Here is a 19,605-nt window from a genome sequence, read left to right as displayed (position 1 = left end):
ACTGTAGGCGGAATTCATTTTTTGAGGGGAACAGTACCTTTTTCCCCTCTATAATTTTTTGTCTTCCTGCAATTATGTTGTGACTAATTGCTCCCTTTCACATATCACCACAGAAATGACTGGCCATTAAAGACGTGGGCCCATGGCTTTGGAGGCACAGCTCCCTTCCCCTTGCGGTTGTGAAACATTTAAACCAGTTCATTCCCGTCTCAATGTCAAACAAATCAAATGAAATGAGTCCCCCCGCTTGCGGCTCCTGGCTCCGGTTTGTCTAATTAAATCTTGGTAAGCAGGCCTCGGGCCGGCAGCAAGTTAGGGGAAGTGCGAATCGTCTGAATAACCCCGGGACCGGATGTGGCTCTAATGGATTCATGTAAAGAGTTTAGAGATACGGCTGGAATTAAGAGGAAGGACAGAACGGGAAGGGGGGGAATAGAATGGAACTGGCTCTTGCCTGGGATGATACTACCTCTTACCCTCTCATCCACTCAGCACAGTGGTAACACCACACCAAGAAGCACAATGCTTAGCTTCAGGCCACATAGATTGTAAATTTGTGTTTGTGTATCTGACAGAGAGATAGAGAGATAGAGAGAGAGACAGAGAGAGAGAGAGAGAGAGAGAGAGAGAGAGAGAGAGAGAGAGAGAGAGAGAGAGAGAAGCAATGAGTCAACACTGAACACCTCTCCTGGCTGCTGGTTCCAGCCTCCTTTACTCTCTCTCTCTGCTCCGTGATGCATGAACGTTGGTGATGAGATCACTGCACTGCACTGCACTGCACTGCACTGCACTAGACAGATTATGGCAGCAGACGGATCACACATCCTTCTTTCTTCACTGCTGGCTTACACACCAATTCTGACTGTTTACAGCTGTTACACTGAGGACTGCATAAAATGGGTCCTTATCAACTAATTAATGTGCTGAATAAATCAGTTGCTAAAAGGTGCATTCCAACTGCTCAGGGACACAGTGAGAAGCTCGAAAGTCATACAAAACAGGAATTTAAAATGGATTTGAAAAGTAGAAACACTGGCCTTTCATTTTCTCTTAGTATCTGAGAAAAAGAGACAGAAAAGAGGCACAGAGAAAGTCAAGCACCAGTTTTGTTTTTCTAGTAACTCTGATTTCAGAGAGCAAGTGAGTGAGGAAGAAACGCAACACAATCAGATAAGGCCCCTTAACAGAGACACTGGGCCGGTGTAAGATGCTATATCTCTTTGTCATCCCTGTCTCAGAGCATCTTCTCTTCTGTCAGTTCTCATGAAACATGTATCCCTTTACATCTTGTCCTACTGCAGTGGCAACGGCATCCCAGGAGACTCACCTCCATTAACCAAAACACGCAGCAAGAACTCTGACAAACTGAACTTGTGCCTCGTGGAACATGGGTCTCAGTGGGCCGAGTCAGGGTGAATGAAGTCATTCGTCATATGACCAATCAATTTACAAAAATTCATCTTCACAAGAAAGAAAAATAAAAACTTCACTAAATACCCCTACTTTGACTTACAAGGCATTTCTTCACATTTAAGAGGACCTCATTTAGAATCTCGTGCACCTCCCGACATCAGGGCAGCGTGAGACTTTTTTCATTTAGCAGACACTTTTCTCCAAAGCGATGTACAATGATTATAAACTATCTGAAACACATGTCTCTGAGTGTAGGAGGAAACCTACGCTAACACAGAGAGTCGTGGGGGAAAGTTATTTATGGGGGTGGCATTTACATGTACGTTTATTCTGTATATAGTGGTGTTTTTCCGGTTTCTTTCTATAAGTAATTACAAAATATTCGCATAAGGATGTTCAGCATTATTATTATTATCATTATCAGAATCAGAATGAGCTTTATTGCCAAGTATGTTCACACATACAAGGAATTTGTCTTGGTGACAGAAACTTCCACAGCACAGACAGAATGTCAATGACAAGACAGATGAAAAGATAGAGTATGTGAATAAGGGATAAAAAATATATAAAAATATAAAGTACCGAATATACAAAAATAGTCACTAGATACAAATACAAGGGAGTGTGAGTAAGAGATATGATGTGATAAATAGTTATATTATTATATAATATATATATTATTAATAATTCATTTTTCTGTAAACTTTATTGCAGCGTATCCCAGAAGGTTTGTGTTTTCGCAGGGTTAGAGGCAGTTTTTGGCTTTAAGTGTGGTGGTAACACACACACACACACACACACACACACACACACACACACACACACACACACACACACACACACAAACAGGCAAGTTAGTCACCAGTCAAAAGAAAATTGTGTCTTTGCACTGTTTGGGGGAGGGGGGCTTGGGCCATCTAGAGAAAGCACACATTTTGTTAGTGTACTGAATGTACTGTATTACAGAGTTATTAACGAAGGGAAACTTGAACGTGTTGTGGGCTGTTGTGATAACTAAGGGTAACTTCTGAAGAAGTTGTGTCCATTTTAATGGTTTTGGTGATATTTTAGCATAAATGAGGCAATTTTGGTGCTCAAGAACGAATACTCTTATCATTTAAACTAAAGACTCAAACTATAGTTTAAGAGAAAAGAATAGGGATAACGCAGAAATGTAAGTTAAAATGACTTCATTTTATCAACATTTGTAGACAGAAGTCATTGTTCCATTACGGAAATAAACAGGAAGAAAATGGTTTGGCTACATTCTGTCAAATGATACTTGTCCCAGATGTACTATTGCCGCTGTTCTGACACTTCTGCAACGCAAAATAAGGGCACATCTGTAAATGAGGCTCAACTGGTTGAAACCAGTTTTCAGGATCTATAACTGGTCTCACTGTACTCACAACTCCCCCGTCGGGGCTGCGGATGTAGCCGTAGCCAATGGTTTTATTGATGGCAAAGCCGTATTCCGCCCGGCGCAGGTGGCCCACCGGCTGCCCGTTCCTGAATATTGCCTCCAGGCCAAACATCGGCACCTTCCTGGAAAACACAAGGGCACGAGTACTGTCACTCTGTGAAACACTCTGCTCAGCCTGTCAGGTCTGTCAGAGCCAGAATGGCGTCTGGCGTCAACACTCACTCATCAATGGTAAAGCACACAAGGCGACGGCGGAGCCCCTGCGCCCGTTGAGCCTGCAGTGCTTCTCGGCCCAGGAACGGGATCGAGCTCTTCATCTTGCAGGTGAAAGCCAGCCCCGCCTCCAGAGGCGTGTCATCAGGCCGCAGGTCTGCATGCCAATGTCTGTAGCCTGGGGAGTAAAGACAGTGACATGCTTGCATGAGCAAGGGACAAAACACACATACAAAACAACAGCATGACCTCTGAAACTGGGCACACAGAGTCAGTAAACAGAGGTAGTAACTGAGCAATGACTCCAAGAGCTATGTTTGGACACAAAGTCAGAGGGCTGAAAGCTGCTGATGCATGAAGCTGCGGTCATTTGACCTTTTTGTGTTTTTTTTTCCCCCCAGACCTACTGCAGAGACCAACAACTGCATCACCTCTCCCAGAGTCCCTGTTACATAGAGCCCTTCAGATGAAGCACCATCACTGAAGACAAAACCACAGGCTTTAGTTTATGTTAATTTAAAATAATTGAAGGTGAGACGATTAGGCTGAAACATAGATATCTCCAGGTGCAGAGTTTCAGAAGTTGACCAACCTTTCTCAATGCTGAGGGAATCAATGGCTCGGTAGCCTGCATTACAGACACCGTGTTTGGCGCCAGCGGCCACGACGGCCTGGTACACTGGCACACAGGAGTCCCGTGGCACGTGAAGCTCCCAGCCCATTTCGCCGACGAAGGACAGGCGCATGGCACGCACCTGCAACAGGAGCACCGTGATCAGAGCAAACAGAGACATACACTAGAAAACAAGACAGGAAATGTCAAAGCCGGACTGGGATCAACTGCATGAAATCAGGCATAAGATTCATTTTCACTGCATATTCATCAGTTCAAAGCCTGGAAGCCCCCTGCGTATATTACGCTGGTTATTGTTCCAGATGAGCTGTTAATTAAGGTGTCTAGATTGAGGCATCTTGATTGGGCAATGAATAAATCACACAACTCAAATCACATTAAATAGAACACGTTATTAGAGCATTATTAAATTATTCTGTTCCCTTAGTCATTTGTGGAAGCAAATGATAAGGACTATTTCAGAAGTTTCCCCTCGTTTTAAATGGAATTGATGATGAGGAAAATCTGACAAAGTTAACATGTAAAAACGCTGTTGTGGTAAAAGAATACTTGCTTTATTTGATCACTTTCTAAATCAAAACAAATATTAATCTAAACAATGTACTTCATGAAAGTCAAACAAGAAAGAACAGACCCACTATTTACTGATAATAAAACTAAGGTTAAAGACACTATTTCATGCCAAAAAAAAGAAATAGAGGTTTGCTCATTTGTCAGCAGTACAGGTATTCTCTCACAAAAACTGCAGGGAATGCTAAATGTCAGATTTTACTTCAACTTTATTTGAAATCTGAGATTCTTCCAAGGGGGTGCGGTGGCGCAGTGGCGCAGTGGGTTGGACGGGGTCCTGCTCTCCGGTGGGTCTGGGGTTCGAGTCCCACTTGGGGTGCCTTGCGGCGGACTGGCGTCCTGTCCTGGGTGTGTCCCCCTGGCCTTATGCCCTGTGTTACCGGGTAGGCTCCAGTTCCCTGCGACCCCGTATGGGACGAGCGGTTCTGAAAATGTGTGTGTGATTCTTCCATTTAACATGTTAATTAAAACTACTCACAAAGTCAGCTTGAAAAAATAATCACCCACAAGCAACAACCAGTAACAAAACTGAACTGCTGAACTAAAGGGTCTGAGACAAAGTGGCAAGTGGGCTGAAGCTCTCACACACACACACACACACAATGGCTGAAACTTTTTTTAAAAGCCCATTTTACCTAGAGTACAACACTGGAGGTACCAACACACAGCAGAATTGCTTCCAGTTGTGCCTTTTGGTTTGCTTGCCAGACCTATGAATGGCAGCTCCCATGGGCCCAAGAATAAGCCCTGCACTTACAGTAGGAGAGGAAAAGACCAGACACACACAGGGACTCTCAAAAGAATGCAGCAAAACTGAGTCGGGTTCCAGGTCTCAGGACAGGCTGACAGGTCCTGCATGTTTTACAACTTGCTACTGGAAACCAACCAGTGTAAATCCAGCATCTATCGATTTCACAGTCCTATTCCGTGACTCTCCCGACCCTTTTCTCCTCCTGCAGTCTGTAAGGCACAGGGAATGTGACGGCTGAGCTGGCCTTAGAGAAACTGCCGTCAGCCAGGCTGTCTGTTCAACGTGCGCGCACACACACACACAAAGGGTTGCCAACTGTTCCGTATAATACGGAATCGTTCCATATTTAAGGGTTTAAGAGTTGCGTTCCGTATGAAAACCACGTGGAACACGGTTTGTCCCGTATTTTAACCTTTCACACCCAGAGACATTTAAAAGTATTTATTACATATATTTATTGCATACATACACGAACTTCGCAGCTCGCATAGAAGTGTTAAAAGATTAGGAAAACAAATCGCAAAAATGTATGTGAAACAGCTGTGTGTGAGTCCGACTGTCATTGGGCGTTACTACGTTACCTGGACACTACATTTGACGGCGGGGGGGGCAAGGTTTTTATAATGAAAAACAAGTGCCTTTAGGAACAGATGCTCTGTTGAACTCATGATAAGTGAGTTGCTTGTGATCATGAACTTTAATAAACCATGTAGTAAATTTTACAAAACTGTACTTAAGGACAAAGAAATTCTTGCTGCTGTGAGTCTGTTCCTCATCAGTTGTGCAACAAGTGTTATAAATCGCCTAGGGAGATGCTACAGTTATATGTGTGTAATGGTGTATGAGACTTTAGCATGACATTAAAATTAATTTATCTTTTACAACTGACATGTATGTCAGTGAGCTAAAAGCAAATTAAATGCGTCTCAGATTCATTTCAGCACTTAATTCAGTCAAGAGGACTTCTTTTTAACATATACATATGCCACAAAGAAATTCCAAGTGTCCCTTACACTGTCCCACACACACACATTGTCTGAAACCGCTTGTCCCAAGCGGGGTCGCGGCGAACCAGAGCCTAACCCGGCAACACAGGGCGCAAGGTTGGAGGGGACTCATTCAGGACGGGACGCCAGCCCGTCACAAGGCACCCCAAGCAGGACTGGAACCCTAGACCCACCAGAGAGCAGGATCCGGCTAAACCTGCTGTGCCACCACGTCCCCATATTGTCCCTTATTTTCCTTTGAAGAACCCAAAAGTGTCCCTTATTTACTTCTGCAGTGGTTGGCACACACACACACACACACACACACACACACACACACACAGTGCCCTTGCATACAGCAGGATGGTATGGTGTTCCTCACAACTAGGCAACTCATTATCCACCCAAGAATAAACCACAAGACAGCAAGACCAGAACTGACAAAAATGTCAGGTAATACAGGAGAAAACTGAAAATTAAACTCAAGAAAACAAAACAACAAACCTAAAGTATTCATTTTAAACCTGCTCTAGAAGGTTGACATCTGCAAAAGTAATCTACAGCAATTGTTGAAAATAATATACACACACACATTTTCAGAACCGCTTGTCCCATACGGGGTCGCAGGGAACCGGAGCCAACCCGGCAACACAGGGCGTAAGGCCGGAGGGGGAGGGGACACACCCAGGACGGGACACCAGTCCGTCGCAAGGCACCCCAAGCGGGACTCGAACCCCAGACCCACCGGAGAGCAGGACTGTGGTCCAACCCACTGCGCCACCGCACCCCCCACCGAAAATAATATACTTCAGCAGAAAAACTGATGGGCTACATTTAAAAGAAAATATTAAACTACTAATAAAAAGTATGATGTATGGGAAAGAAAAACTCTTCAACACTAAAGGGATAAAACTAAACTGTAATGAAGAAATGAAAAACCACTGCCAACTGGATGATACAGGAAGATCTTGAGAAGAGGTGCATTCTGATGTCCACTGAATCTTATGGTTCCAACACTTAAATAGAGCAGCCATAAAGAGCAGGAGCCAGAGATGAAAAGATTTAATCTAGTGCCGAGGGCAGTCCACTTTCCTGACAACTCAAATGAAGGATAAATAACCCCAATCTTGTGTCAAGGCAAAGTCAGCCCCAACAACTCAAAGTGTTTGTGTGAAGAAAACCAAGACACAGTGTAGCACTACAGGTAAGCATCATCAAATTTACTTGGAAAAACTAAATGTCAGGTCAACTTTGCTGTGTCCAGATAACTAAGAAAAACATTCTTTTTTCCCTAAATGCAATAAGGACTTCAAACAATAAACACAAATTTCAGTGTACTTGCTTTAACAAAACAGTACCTGTAAGAAGCTTGTTCCAGCCTGCAGTTCTGATGAACATACAGTACAGAGTACAACAAATTTTGCCACCAGAGAAGCAACACAGGCAGACTTTGGCCACAGCAGTAAAAAAAAAACAAAACACTTGTATTTCTAATACTAATACAATTATAATACCAGACAGTTTTTTTTTCCTTAACCCTTCAATCAAGACCAGCTCAAACAGGGAATTGACATTCAGCTGCTAGTGTAGTGGTTAGACTTGCTGCCTTTGGATCCAACGGTTGTAGGGTCGATGCCCACTTCTAGTTGTAGTATCCTTAAGCAAGGTACTTACAATAAAATTGCTCCAGTAAAATTACCCAGCTGTATAAATTGGTATATAATTGTAAGCTGCTTTAGAGAAAAGTGCCAGCTAGATAAATAAATGAAAAAACATGTAAGTGGACAGTATTTTAACATTTCTCTACTGAAAAAGCTCCACATGTATGTTAAACAATGTCAAGGTTCCTTTTTTTTTTTTTAGTAAATTAATCAACTATGCTTAAGTATATGCCTTTCAGAATGTTTCTATTTTATTTTGATAGGGACAGCAAATTCGCCTCGAGCATAATCGTTCTCTTCTCATCAAGGGAAAGTCTTTTGTTGAGTGATTAAGAAAACCAAGCCTGTAAAAGCTCTGTTCAAAATAAATTAGCTGTCCTTTAGTAGCACAAAATTTATTTAGCAAGGATGTCCAGAAATTCATTTACATCAGGGCACTTTATAACCTTCATATTATTTTCCAGTTACCACATTATTGTAAGTTATTAATATGCTGGAATAAAGCTTTATAAGGTCTTTAAAGTAAATATTGGGGACCCCAGTCTTAAACATTTTCCTGTAAATGTGTTTTTTTGTTTGTTTGTTTGTCTGTCGTTATCGACGAAGACCATCTAGTCAGACTGGGGTTGGGGCGGGGGTGCGTTGTGCGTACACAGATGGCTGATTAGACCGATTTGCGCATGAAAAATGTAGTGGAAATATGGTAAGCAACAACTGAAATTTCACCTGCATAATAAATAAGTTACAAGGACCTCCAAAATTACCAGCCATCACTACAATCCATGCAGCCCAGAGAAGTTGTGCAATCTGAATTCCATTAGAGATTTAATTTTACTTTCTGAGACAAACAATAAGAGAAATAACACTAGGGAAGGATGGCATGGTGACCCAGCAGGTAGCGCCGCCACCTAAGCTTTGGGCTTAGGTTTAAACCCAGTCAAACTTGCATGGAGTTTGCATGTCTTTGTGGATTTCCTCTCTCTGTCCAAAGACATTCACATGAACTGGACACACTAAATTGTTGCGTTCTTTTTCGTGTGTGTCTGTGTGTTTCTGGCAACCCAGCAATACACTGGCACCTTGTCCAGGGCATACCCCTGTTAGCATAGTGCCCCGGGACTCCAGGATATGCTCCAGACCACTGCAACGGTTATTGAAAGTGAATATGTGAACATACTAAATACACTTATTCTGAAACCTAGGATTCAGCAGAAAACAATGTTCCTTGCTAAATATTTGTTTTAGATAAATATATCTGAATAAAAGCCCGAGATTTTCTTCAATTCTTTGGTGATGAGACAGAAAATTATTGGTACGATTTATTTTAAACTGCTTTTCCGTTCATCCTAATTTGAAGTCAGTGCAAGTACAATTATTTCTACCTCCACTTTAAGGCTCACACTGAAATGGCCATAATCACATATACCAAGACTGCCTTGAAATGAGTCATCAATTGCCCCGAAATTTTCAACTGTATATGGCAGAAAAGCATATACAATGTGTTGAAGGGCAAAACTGAGGAAAAAAGTTTGACTGATGTGAAGGAAAAAATTGAAACAGAGCTATAAAACATAAATGTGTAATTTCCATGTCTGTGCCAAATGTTGACAATTAAAAGATAGAGAAAAGAAAAGAGACGGAGTGCAGCATTTAGTGCAGACCCGATGGTTCGGACAGCCTCTGGTGGCCTGGAGGAAACCCTGTCAAGGGGACCATCTGTCCAGCACAGACTCCGGCAGGGCCCTGTGCCTGTGGCGGGATGCCTCTTGGTTCCACTGGGCCACAGCTCACATGCTTGTGCCTGAAGTGGATCAGAGCCACATGGCTGCGTGGTCCCATCTTCATAGTGTCCGGAATTCACCCAAGCAGCACCGTGCACAATGTGCTACATAGATGTTAAATGTGTCTTATTTTAATACAATAACAAGTTTAATTCAATAAAACACAATACCTATTATTTTATCATTACCTTTCAAACATGGTAAACATTACAGGGACCTACACCCGTACTGGGATATCACTAATTTAAGTTGTTAACCAATAGCCATTTACTCTATAAAGAATTTTTGCCTCAGGTGAAATACAGGTTTAAATAACATGATAAATATTATTTCCAAAAGGAAGAATATACAATTTAGCTAAACACCAATTAAAACACACAATATATTGCATCAGAAAGTATATACAAGTAATAGGCTTAGCCCAATATGCTGTGAGTCTTTGTCAAACAATCACAACCTCTCAGGAAGAGAAAGCAGTCAGGTACTTAGGATCTTCAGACAGACTATTTAATCCACATTCCCACCTGAGGGAATTTACATTGAATTACATTTACTCATTTAGCTGATGCTTTTCTGCAAAGCAACTTACAATATTAAGGTCACAGTTATTACAAGCTTACAATTATTTACCCATTGATACAGCTGGGTAATTTTACTAGAGCAATTTAGGGTAAGTATCTTGCTCAAGGGTACTACAGCCAGAGGTGGGAATCAAATCTGTGACCTTTGGATCCAAAGGCAGTAGCTCTAACTACTATGCTACCAGCTGTCCTCCTAACTGAATTAACTGAACTCCCGCCTTGATTCCAGGGAGTGACGGCACCACCATGATTCACACAGGCAAAACAAAACAAAAAAAAAAAAAAAAAAAACCCTTGACGTTACCCAAAAAGAATTTATACCACACTTCAAATTTAGGCATTTACACACAACTTCCCCCCCAACAAGCAGTTGAAAATCATTCATAATGACATTTCCTTTCAAGAGGATTCTAAAAGAAATTCTTGCAGGCAGATGGGTGTACAAATGAAAAGCCATGCCAGATGTGGGGTGAGGAGGCTTCTCACTTTGCGTGTAGTTCAATGTCACCCAGGCTCATAATAGAAATTTCTGTTCATGTAAGGGATTTCTTTTAAAATTGAGTTGGTTATTATGCAGTGTTTAAAGGTACAATTACAGTTGTTCAATCTAAAGTTTACAATGTGACAATTCATCATATGAAGGAAACCTGTATATCACAATCTAGGCTACCAATTATTGATACAAAGACAGATATTAAAAAAAAAAAAAAAAGACACACTACATCATTCGTCTGACGAGTGCTTTCTGGTATTTATGTTAACACTGATGCTATACTGTGATACGTTCGGCTTACACCAGTCAGTCCAATGGTATACACGCCCTCATGAGATCTGCACTAAATAAGAAGGCAAACAGAAGCTATTTCAGTAGCTATACCATCATACATAAGAGGGATTCCTGTGCTTTTTATCTTGCACAGTCTGAAATGCACTTCGATCGCTGGGTAAGGTCCACTTATTCACAAGGCAATTGAGGTAACCTGCCCTGCTCATGGACACAAAAGCTCCAGATTGTAACCCATGACAATTAATGCTTAAACCATCACTCCTCTTTGCAGCCCACTTCATCATACAACTGCATTCCTAATTCCCCTGCGACACCTCACTCATTTTATCTATTTAAAAAAATAGAGTTCTGTCTTGGAGACAGAGTATTGAACAAACCCAGCTAATTTACATTAGTACCAATTGTGTCTGCTTTATTGCCATTGTTGGAAGCCTGTGTAATGAGCAGCATGTATTAGAACAAAAGCTCAATAACACTGATAATGTAGTACTTGTATAAGAAAAACTATATCTATACCTCAGACAAACAAATTCAGTCAATGAATTAAAACTGTTTATCCTTGGCCTGTTCATTGTAAGCCCTAGCAACTTAATTTATAAATTAGCAAAACGAAGTAAATAAATGTCTTTCCCGAAGTGTGTGTTTTGTTTGGGGTCATCCAACGCATGCAGCATATGTGCCACGAGTGTTCAGAGCTGGTTGTTTCTGTGTACATGTCTGGGAGTGCATGTGTGTGTGTGGTGCTGTGACCGATAAGTGCAAACACATACTTATGTGCACCTGTGTCTGCCAAAGGTTTACCTGGTGTCCTGCAGCCTGAACCACCTTGTGAGTGGAGAAAGGAAAAGCTTCATTACTCAGATCAGTGTCCAGAACTTCTTGCAGCAGGGCACGGCTATGAAGGGAGAAAGAACACATCTTCATAAACAAGAATTTCAAATTATTAAATACTGTAAAAACAAATGAAACCAGAATACACTATACAACATACATACACAGATACAGCATACGTGTACATACATAAACTGACCAAACAGATAATTTAGCTAAGGGACTAAACAAGCAAATACATTTAAAAAGAAGAGACGGTGGAGCGTAGTGAGGTGATGCAGGGTGCGGCGGGTTGCAGAGAAATCTCAGTGCCACTTGGTCATTAAGAGGTCACCACCCTTGCAGTAGTGGGACCGAGAACTCATCCTAGAGGCTGATGACTACCGGTCGAATTGCACTCCAGTAGCTCTCCTTGGAAAACAGCAACTAGACCAGCCTGTTGCTGAAATTACTTTGATTCACTGTGGTGCCATGCACAGGTTGTCACTGACAGTTTTAAAACATGAATGGTGAAACTGAAGCGTTCGGATACCAGGACTCCGCAGTGAGCTCCGTACACAGAGACCACAGAGGGGTTACTCGGGAGCCATCGATAAAGTACTTCCTTCAGAGTTTCCTTGAACACTGACAACAACACATCTTTCAGTACCACAACATTCTCCCCCTTTGCAACCGCCTCACTCCTCCCTCCATCCCCATCTCAAGATGAACGACGACATGCACATCTCTGCAAGGGGCATGGGGCTAGTTGAGGCAGCGCTTCTCCTTTATTTGGCTTGACAGACGCAGCTTATGCACTTTGCATTTGCAAATTGCTCAGTGCGCACTGCCTTGGAGTAAACACACTAAGGAACGGATGCACTCAGACAAATGTCTGTAAATATCGCAGCACTGACAGATGCAATGTCGCAGACAGAAATGTGGCATTTTCAAAGTTTGTCTTTATGCCATAATTGTCCAAGAGCTAACAGAGCTGTTGGGGTAAAACAAAATGCTGTAACTGCTGCATAGGGGAGAACAGAGAGGGAGAGGTAAGGCTGCTGGCTACAGAACACCACAGAACACCACGTCCAAGAGAGCCGCTGAGTGAGTAGGTAACCAGCGCTCTTCACACATCAGACAAAGTCAGTATTAAGTGAACTGAACTGAAGAAATTACCTTCATATCTACACCGATCAAGTACTCCGGTGGAATGAAAACCTGCAGATGCTGCATTCCTCCAGCCTGAGGACCTCAAGACCTAGGCTTAAAGAGCTGTACATCTGACGGAGTGACACCATGCCATTAATGTGATTGGTGATACGTGTGTGTCTCTGTCTTCTCTCAGTCTTCTCCAAATAATTCACACATAAATCACAGTTAGTCCAGATGTCTCATTTAACAAGGTGTATGTCAAAGATATAGAGTAATACTGTACGGCAACAAAAAATATAGAACAATTTTAAAGAAAAGATACGCTGCTAAATTTCTACAGATGCAGGAAATGCAGCATATGAGAACTATGGAGCAAATAGTGATTTGTAACACTGTACTGTAGAAATTAGCTTACAGTTTAAAAAAGCCCCATTATGCCAAAATGAAATCAGACTGAAGGACAAGCCACAGAAAATGACAGACAGGATGTGTCAGCATGCAGTGTATTATGTGAGATAATGGATTTACCAGGGTTAGCTAAAAACACAAAATGTCAATGTAGCACACATTGTTCTGCTATTTATATTTACATACAACATATACGCGTGCGTGCGCACACACACACACAAAAAAACCACTAGGACCTAAATCCCCCATAAATTATCAATAACTGCCTGTCCTATTGCATGGCTGTGGAAGTCCAGAGCCTGCCCTGGAAGCATAGAGTATGCAGCAGGGTACATCCTGGATAGGACATCAGACCATTGCAGGTCAAGCATACCCACACTAACAGCAAGTCACCACTTCACAAGCAATACGTCTTAGAGGTGATTGAGGAAAGAGAAGCACCCAGCAGCATTCCACCAGCATGTTGATCTCACAACCCATGGTACAAACACTTTAGACCTTGTTTACACAAACATTCCTGGTGCTTACAATGCTGCACCCTGCCCCACCTCTATTACTTGGACCACATCAACGTTATGCTAATCCCACCATACAGATCAGTCCCGAAACAGGTGAGAACTTGGTCTGAGGGAGCCATCTCAGCACTTCAGGCCTGCTTTGAACACATAGACTGGAATATGTTCAGAGAGGTTGTTACATACTATAACACCACAGACTTGGAGAAATACACAGAATCAGTGACTGGATACATCAGCAAGTGCATAGATGATGTGACTTCCATCAAGACCATCATCACACATCCAAACCAGAAACTGTGGATGACTGCTGAGGTGCGCTCACTGCTGAAAACCCGAGGCACTGCCTTCAGGTCTCGTGACAAGGCAGCCTTCCACACAGCAAGGGCCAATCTGTCCCGGGCTATCAAAGAGGCGAAGCGCAGCTACGCAGGAAGAATCCACTGTCATTTTCTAAATTCCAAGGACACGAAGCGCATGTGGCAAGGCATTCAGGCCATCACAGAGTACAAAGCTAAATCACTTGTCTATGATGGTGATGCCTTGCTCCCAGATGTGCTGAATGATTTCTATGCACGGTTCGAAGCACAGGACAACATGCCAGCAGGTAAGACCATCCCTACTCCCACCGACCAGGTACTTTGTCTGCAGTAGACGTCAGGAAGACCCTGCCCAGAGGTAACCCACAGAAAGCTGAAGGTCCTGACAACATACCTGGCCGGGTACTCAGGGAATGTGCTGTTCAGTTTGCGGATGTCTTCACGGGCATATTCAACATTTCCCTGAGCCAGGCAGTTGTCCCTGTGTGCTTCAAGACGACCACCATCATCCCTGTGCCGAAGGAATCATCTGTGTCCTGTCTGAATGACTACTGACCGGTTGCACTCACACCTATCATCATGAAGTGCTTTGAGCGGCTAGTCATGAAACACATACAGAGCAATCTTCCCACCACACTGGACCCATTCCAGTATGTCTACCAACCCAGCCGTTCAACAGAAGATGCCATATCTGCTACCATCCACCTTTCTCTGACCCACCTGGACAAAAAGGACAACTATGTAAGGATGCTGTTCATTGACTTCAGCTCAGCATTCAACACAATTACCCCTCAGAGACTGATAACTAAGCTAAGCCTACTGGGTCTGACCAACTCCCTCTGCAACTGGATCCAGGACTTTTGGACTGGGAGTCCCCAGTCCGCCAGGATTGGCAACTCCACCTCCAGCACTACCACACTGAACATCGGCGCTCCCCAGGGCTGTGTACGCAGTTCACTGCTGTTTACCCTACTGACTCATGACTGTGCTGCAAAATACAGTTCAAATCGTATCATCAAGTTTGCTGACAACACTACAGTTGTGGGCCTCATCAGCAACAATGATGAGTCAGCATACAGAAAGGAGGTGAACCAGCTTGCAGAATGGTGTAACGACAACAATCTATCTCTTAATGTTGATAAGACTAAAGAGATGATTGTTGACTTCAGGAGGAACCGAGTAGCCCACTCACCACCGCACATCAACGGAATAACTGTGGAGAGAGTCAAAAGCACCAAGTTTCTTGGTGTGCACATGGAGGACGACATCTCCTGGACTCTCAACACCACCTGCCTAGCCAAGAAGGCCCAGCAGCGTCTTCACTTCTTACGGCAGCTGAAGAGAGCCAAACTCCCCCACTCCCATCCTCACTACTTTCTACAGAGGGACGATAGAGAGCGTCCTGACCAGCTGTCTCACCGTGTGGTACGGAAACTGCACAGTCTCTGACTGCAAGTTCCTACGGCAAGTTGTAAGAACAGCTGAAACGATCATCAGAGTCCTTCTACCCACCTCATATCAACACCTTATACAAAATCCGCTGCATCCGCAAAGCCACCAGCATTGTGAACGACCCCACTCACCCCTCTCATGGACTCTTCGCCCTGTTGCCAGCTGGCAGAAGGTACAGGAGCATCTGTGCCACCACCAGCAGACTCCACAACAGTTTCTTCCCTGAGGCAGTCAGATCACTCAACACAGTCAAACAGCTAACCCAGCATGACTCCATACATTACAAACTGCCTACAGTTCACAGCCCATGTCCGCGTCCATGTCCCGTCCTGTCCTGTGTATTTATTACTGTCTTGTACTCCTGTTCTGTGTTGCACCATGGTCTCCGGAGAAACGACATTTCGTTCAACTGTATACAAACTATATAGAGGAATGACAATAAAAACAACTTGAACTTGAACAGAGGAAACCCATGTGAACACGAGAAAAACATGCAAACTGCACAGACAGCATCTTCTGGTTATAGGAAAATTTGTCATATAACGATGTAGATTACTTATTACAGAGATGAGGTGAGGACACATTGGAAGATTTTAGAGGAAGAGCAGCAGTTTTCATTTGTAACACACAAACAATGGGTCAGCCATAAAATAAGGAACATGCATATTTCAGATTATCTGGATTTTAGTGATTAGTTTGGATTTTTACAAACTAATTTTTTACAGCTGGAAGTGATTTTCCAGGCAGGCTGACAACAGACTGTGGATAGACTCCCTCTGAGCTCCACTGGTGAGAAAACAGTCTGTTGTGAATCCAGGAATAAATAATATTTAAAAAGAATTTTTGAAATGCTCATCTAGTAGGTGCAATATAAGAATATTCTTTGGCACATTGTGCCACATATCAAATCATATAGTTCACTGCCCAACACAATGTGCCCATGACAAGTTCTGCATCGCTTGGGAGAAGAGCATCTGCTAAATGAATAAATGTAAATTTAAAACCATAAAAATAAAACACATCTAACCCATAAAACCTCCAAAAAAAAATGGACTGAATTTTGCACAGTATTATTTCCATCCCTCATTCAAACTCAAAATGATTTTTTTTTTTTTAAATACAGAAAAACATTCAAAATCTCCTGCAATAAATTCCAGTTCTTACAGAAACCTTATACAAACATATGACTTCAATTACCTGTCACTAGTTTGCAAGGGGGGTGCGGTGGCGCAGTGGGTTGGACCACGGTCCTGCTGTCCGGTGGGTCTGGGGTTCGAGTCCCGCTTGGGGTGCCTTGCGACGGACTGGCGTCCCGTCCTGGGTGTGTCTCCTCCCCCTCCGGCCTTACGCCCTGTGTTACCGGGTAGGCTCCGGTTCCCCCGTGACCCCGTATGGGACAAGCGGTTCTGAAAATGTGTGTGTGTGTGTGTGTGTGTGTGTGTAGTTTGCAAGGCTAAAATGCCAGCAGAATACTTTACTCCATTTAAAGCCTTATTCAGAGGCAAGTTCACTTCCTTTGGTGAATTCTCTTTGTTCAAAAGTTACTGTAATTATGTTACTTCCACTGTAATCATGTAATTTCATAACTTTTCAGTTTAAGTTCAATGTTTTTATATGTTATTTTAAAGAGCAATGTATTTTATATATATACTTTATATGCAGATGCAAACATTTATTGACAGTGAAATAACATCTTTATACATTCATTCAGCCGACACTTTTCTCCAAAGCAACTTACAATGTTAAGGTTACAATATTACAATCTTAGAATTATTCACCCATTTATACAGCCGGGTAGTTTTACTGGCGCAAATTAGGGTAAGAACCTTGCTCAAGGGTACTACAGCCAGATGTTTCAACCTCTAGCTGTAGTACTCAATAATCAAGTACTCAGTAATCAAACCTGCAACCTTTGGATCCAAAGGTAGCAGCTCTAACCACTATGCTACCAGCTGCCCCTATTGAATAAGAAATGTAATAAATATATGGTCAAATAATTAGGTATTAAGGGTCATTTCCGCTATTTAAGTGTTCCAATCCAAAATGAATACGGCTTTCAAAACATTTAGGAAAAAAAAGCTAATTTTTCAGACTACTTCACTCACTATCATTTACAGCCTGGCCAAGTCAGGGTCGTGGTGGTCCAGAGCTTGTCCTGGAAGTACAGGGCACATTGCTAAGAAGGGAACACCCTGGACAGGACACCAGTCTATCACAGGGTACTGACACCTGCACTCAGTCACACACTAACCGTAATTTAGAGTCGCTAATTAATCTCAAACATTTGGAAGGAAGGAAACTAGAGTACCCAGAGGAAACCCACTAGGAGAAAACCCAGAACACTCCACAAAGACTCCAAGACAATTCCTCCCAATAAAATCTTGAAGGATCAAGTCAGGTATTCAGTGATCTTAAGCTCTATCATTCTACTGACTGAGACTCTGCTTCAGATCCTCAGGAGGTGAACAGTTTTCTAATCTCTGATCACTATCTGGTTCATCTCATCCCAACATACACGTCGGCACATAAACAAGCTAAGCCTGTAGTAAGAACTGTAAAGAGATGGACCAAGGAAGCAAAGTTGGAACTACAGGCTTGTTTCAGCTGTACTGATTGGAGTGTCTTTGAAGTTTCAGCCAGCAACTTGGATGAGCTCACTGATACTGTGACATCTTACATCAGTTTCTGTGAAGATATCTGTGTTCCCACCAGGACTCGCTTAACATACAATAATGACAAACCATGGTTAACGGCAAAAAGACAGCTCCGTCAGGCAAAGGAGGAGGCCTACAGAAGGGGGACAGAGTCTTATACAATCAGGCCCAAAACACCCTGGAAAAGGAACCAGGAGGTTAAGAAAAGCTACTCTGATAAACTGAAAAACAAGTTCTCAGCAAACAACCACACATCAGTATGGAAAGGCCTGAAAGAGATCACCAGCTATATGACTCCATCCCCCCACTCTGTGGGTAATCAACAACTGACTGATGATCTGTATGTGTTTTACCGCAGGTTTGAAAAGGTCGGTCTCACACCCCACACCCACTCCAGTCTTCTCTCCACACGACCATCAACACCTCCTGCCCCCCCCCTTGTGTTATTCAAACTACTCTGAGAATCCGTGGAGAGGATGTGTGCCGGGTCTTCCGGAAACAGAAGACAATGAAAGCACCAGGCTCTGATGGCGTCTGACCTGTCTGTCTGAAAGTCTGTGCTGACCAGCTGTCACCCATCTTCACCCAGATCTTCAACAGATCACTGGAGCAGTGTGAAGTCCCCTCCTGCTTCAAATGCTACACCGTCATCCCAGTCCCAAAAAAACCCAGGATCACAGGGCTGAATGACTACAGACCCGTTACCTTGACATCTGTAGTCATGAAGTCATTCAAGAGGCTGGAGTTGGCCTACCTGAAGGACATCACTGGACCCCTGCTGGATCCCTGCTGGATCCCCTCCAGTTTGCCTACAGAGCAAACAGGTCAGTGGATGATGCAGTCAACATGGGACTGCATTTCATCTTGCAACACCTCGACAAACCATGGACTTATGCAACGGTCCTATTTGTGGACTTCAGCTCAGCGTTTAACACCATCATCTCAGACCTCCTTCAGATCAAACTGATGGAGATTTCTGTGCCCACTACCATTTGTCAGTGGATCAACAACTTCCTGACAGACAGACAGCAACTGGTGAGGCTGGGGAAATTCACTTCCAGCACCTGCACAGTCAGCACTGGTGCTACCCAGGGAGATGCGCTCTCCCCACTACTCTTCTCCCTGTACACAAATGACTGTACCTCCAAAGACCCCTCTGTGAAGCTCCTAAAGTTTGCAGACACTACACTATCAGCCACATCCAGGACGGTAACAAGTCTACATACAGGAGAGAGGCTGAACAGCTGGGTGGCTGGTGCAGTCAAAACAACCTGGAGCTGAACATGCTCAAAACAGTGGAGATGATTGTGGACTTCAGGAGAAAACCCCTTGCCTCCCCCCTCACTATTCTCAACAGCATCGTGTCAGCCATGTACTCCTTCAGGTTCCAGGGTCCTACAATCTTCCAGGACCTGAAGTGGGACACCTATATTGACTCCATTGTGAAAAAGGCCCCAACAGCAGATGTACTTCCTTCGCCAACTGAAGAAG

The 19,605-nt window shown here is 43.2% G+C and overlaps 1 protein-coding gene across 3 annotated transcripts in view; it reads right to left on the bottom strand.

The window, feature by feature from the left end:
- Positions 1 to 19,605, bottom strand: part of sardh (sarcosine dehydrogenase) — a 54,506-nt gene that overhangs the window by 867 nt on the left and 34,034 nt on the right. For all 3 annotated transcript variants that reach the window (XM_018748994.2, XM_018748987.2, XM_018748977.2), the window contains exons 17-20: positions 11,602 to 11,695; positions 3,642 to 3,804; positions 3,059 to 3,227; positions 2,823 to 2,958 (exon numbers count right to left, since the gene is read on the bottom strand). In XM_018748994.2, coding sequence (XP_018604510.2) covers positions 2,823 to 2,958; positions 3,059 to 3,227; positions 3,642 to 3,804; positions 11,602 to 11,695 — 562 coding nt within the window. The remainder of the gene's footprint in view (positions 1 to 2,822; positions 2,959 to 3,058; positions 3,228 to 3,641; positions 3,805 to 11,601; positions 11,696 to 19,605) is intronic.

Source organism: Scleropages formosus, chromosome 6, assembly GCF_900964775.1.
Source record: "Scleropages formosus chromosome 6, fSclFor1.1, whole genome shotgun sequence".
Classification (NCBI taxonomy): Eukaryota; Metazoa; Chordata; class Actinopteri; order Osteoglossiformes; family Osteoglossidae; genus Scleropages; species Scleropages formosus.
Note: the sequence above shows the minus strand (reverse complement) of the source record. Positions and strands in the feature narration are given on the sequence as shown.